Source organism: Vicia villosa, linkage group LG7, assembly GCF_029867415.1.
Source record: "Vicia villosa cultivar HV-30 ecotype Madison, WI linkage group LG7, Vvil1.0, whole genome shotgun sequence".
NCBI lineage: Eukaryota > Viridiplantae > Streptophyta > Magnoliopsida > Fabales > Fabaceae > Vicia > Vicia villosa.
Genome location: NC_081186.1, coordinates 37935080 through 37937293, shown reverse-complemented (window position 1 = coordinate 37937293; position 2214 = coordinate 37935080). Strand labels below are relative to the sequence as shown.

The following is a 2214-nucleotide window of genomic DNA, read 5'->3' as shown; positions in this document are numbered from 1 at the left end:
CTTTCACTTCAACCAAACATACCATAAATTTTAAGTTATCATTTTCATCAATTTTGGCCGAATCTCACGAACTACAATGCATCCCTCTCAATTTAACCTGACTATTCCACTAATCCAAATCTAACCACTATATTGGAATTGTTTTTAAAAATACAACTTTGCATAAGAATTTTGTGACAAAACTTAAAATAATAAAATAAAGAGGATAAAAAATGTATATAATTAAAAAGAGGTCTTAAATATAAATTATGCAATATGCCACTAATTTTTTTTTCTAGATATGTTCATGCATGCTCCAACGGAATTGGAATGGATATTGATTCTTATTATTAATCTATTTTGTAGATTAAATATCTACACGGTTGAAATTAATATTTGGATTAAGTAAAACAAATTTGTGAAACTCTTCATCATTTTCCAAATCATCTAAATGTTTAATATCCATTGTCACCCATGCCTCGATTCCTTCACATGTTTCCATCAACACAACTGTATTTGGAATGGTTTCTTTTGTACCACCTCTTTGAGCTATCCATAAAGGCTTTCCCCAACCAAAATCAATCTCTTTAAATCCCATATTACCCCAACTTGAAAATGCAAAAGATATTGGATTTTTATTTTCCATACCTTCAAGCATTAACTCACCACACTCATCACTCCATAAAAAACTAGGATCATTTTTCAATTTCAAATACAATTCTTCATTAACCTTTCCAATTTCATCTCCCAAAACTTTAATCATATCACTAATTTTAGTGTGCTTTTTAACATTCTCACAAACAACCATAGCTGGCCATAGTAGATTTCCAATTGAGTTTTGTAACAAACTCTCTCCCATCCTTCTCCTCATGTCTACAACATGCAAAACTACCACTGGGTTTTTGCTTTCATCACAAGTTTCCTTCATGCATGCTAAAATCATGTGTTTACATATAAATGAAGACACTACTTTGTAACTTGTATGTAATTTTGTTTCGACCGAATCATTTTTCAATGATATTTCTTTCAATTCATTGATTAACTTGTTATCGAATAAATATCTTCTCGTAGAGCACTTCAGTTCTTTCTCTGATCCTTTATTAATATTCAACACGCCTTTCCTAACACCTCTGGTGTTTCTTGGAGGGAAAATCAAAGAAGAATTTGAGAAATTCAGCTCACAAACTTCATCCATTGACCCGTTGCAAATAGAAGACCATTTTTTTAAGAATAGACTACAAGAATATGCATCTAGTATTGTATGGAGATTGCATAAACCAATAGCTATTCCACCACACTTGAAAATGTTTACTTGGACTAATATTTGTGGCAAGATTTTATTGTAAGGATGTGTCTTGTTTGGTTCACAAGGAAGCAATTTGTTTATTAATTCCAATTTTGGAGGACTTAGAAACTCTTCCATTTCCATGTTTATCGAAGCTTCCATGTAAATCGCGCCTTCGTCGTTGCAATCAATAGAGAAGATATCATTTCTTCTACCACAAAGAGGGTAGAAAATTGTTAGTGTCTTAGATAGTGAGTCCTTTAATTTTGTTGAGACATTTGAGAATTCTTGCATGTCACTTGTTTTGCGATAAAATAGGATTAATGGAAAATATGTGTTTAGTTGAAACACATCAAACAAACATAGTTTGTAGGTTTTATGTTCGTTGGATGTGGGAGATGATGGTTTAATGATTTGTGTTGATGTAACATTGATTTCCATTGTTAATACTATGTAGAAGCTATAAAACTTGCAAGAATTGTGTTCATCTTTGTGAGTATATATTATTTTATTTTGGTGAACACTACAAATTTAGAAAAAAACTACAAGTTATTAATTATCATTCATTTAATTTTATTTGATGTTATAGATGATAACTCTATTTTATCAAACCGCACATATCAATGCACCATATGTTTTTATTATCTAAAACAAACAAATGTACCATATGTTTCTTTTTGCATTCAATTTTTATTTCTCACATTCGAAATTATTTTCACCATAAAATTAAATCCTAGTTGATTTTTTATTAATTATTTTGTGAATATATTTTATATCTAATTATTTTAAATTTGTTTCTATAATATTATTTGTTAACAATTTTTTCAATTGAGTCATTATGTTAGAGAAAATATAATGCACTAGCTAAGAACAACGACATAGTTTAATGTAGATTGGGGCAAACCGTGATCAATAAATTACTATCTCCTAGCAAAACAATTCATGTTTTT

The 2214-nt window shown here is 29.6% G+C and overlaps 1 protein-coding gene across 1 annotated transcript; it reads right to left on the bottom strand.

Moving 5' to 3' along the window:
* Positions 1–346: 346 nt before the first annotated feature.
* Positions 347–1705, bottom strand: LOC131618891 (stemmadenine O-acetyltransferase-like). Its single transcript, XM_058890047.1, has one exon. The coding sequence runs from the start codon at positions 1703–1705 to the stop codon at positions 347–349; it is 1359 nt and encodes a 452-aa protein (XP_058746030.1).
* Between the last annotated feature and the right edge of the window lie 509 nt (positions 1706–2214).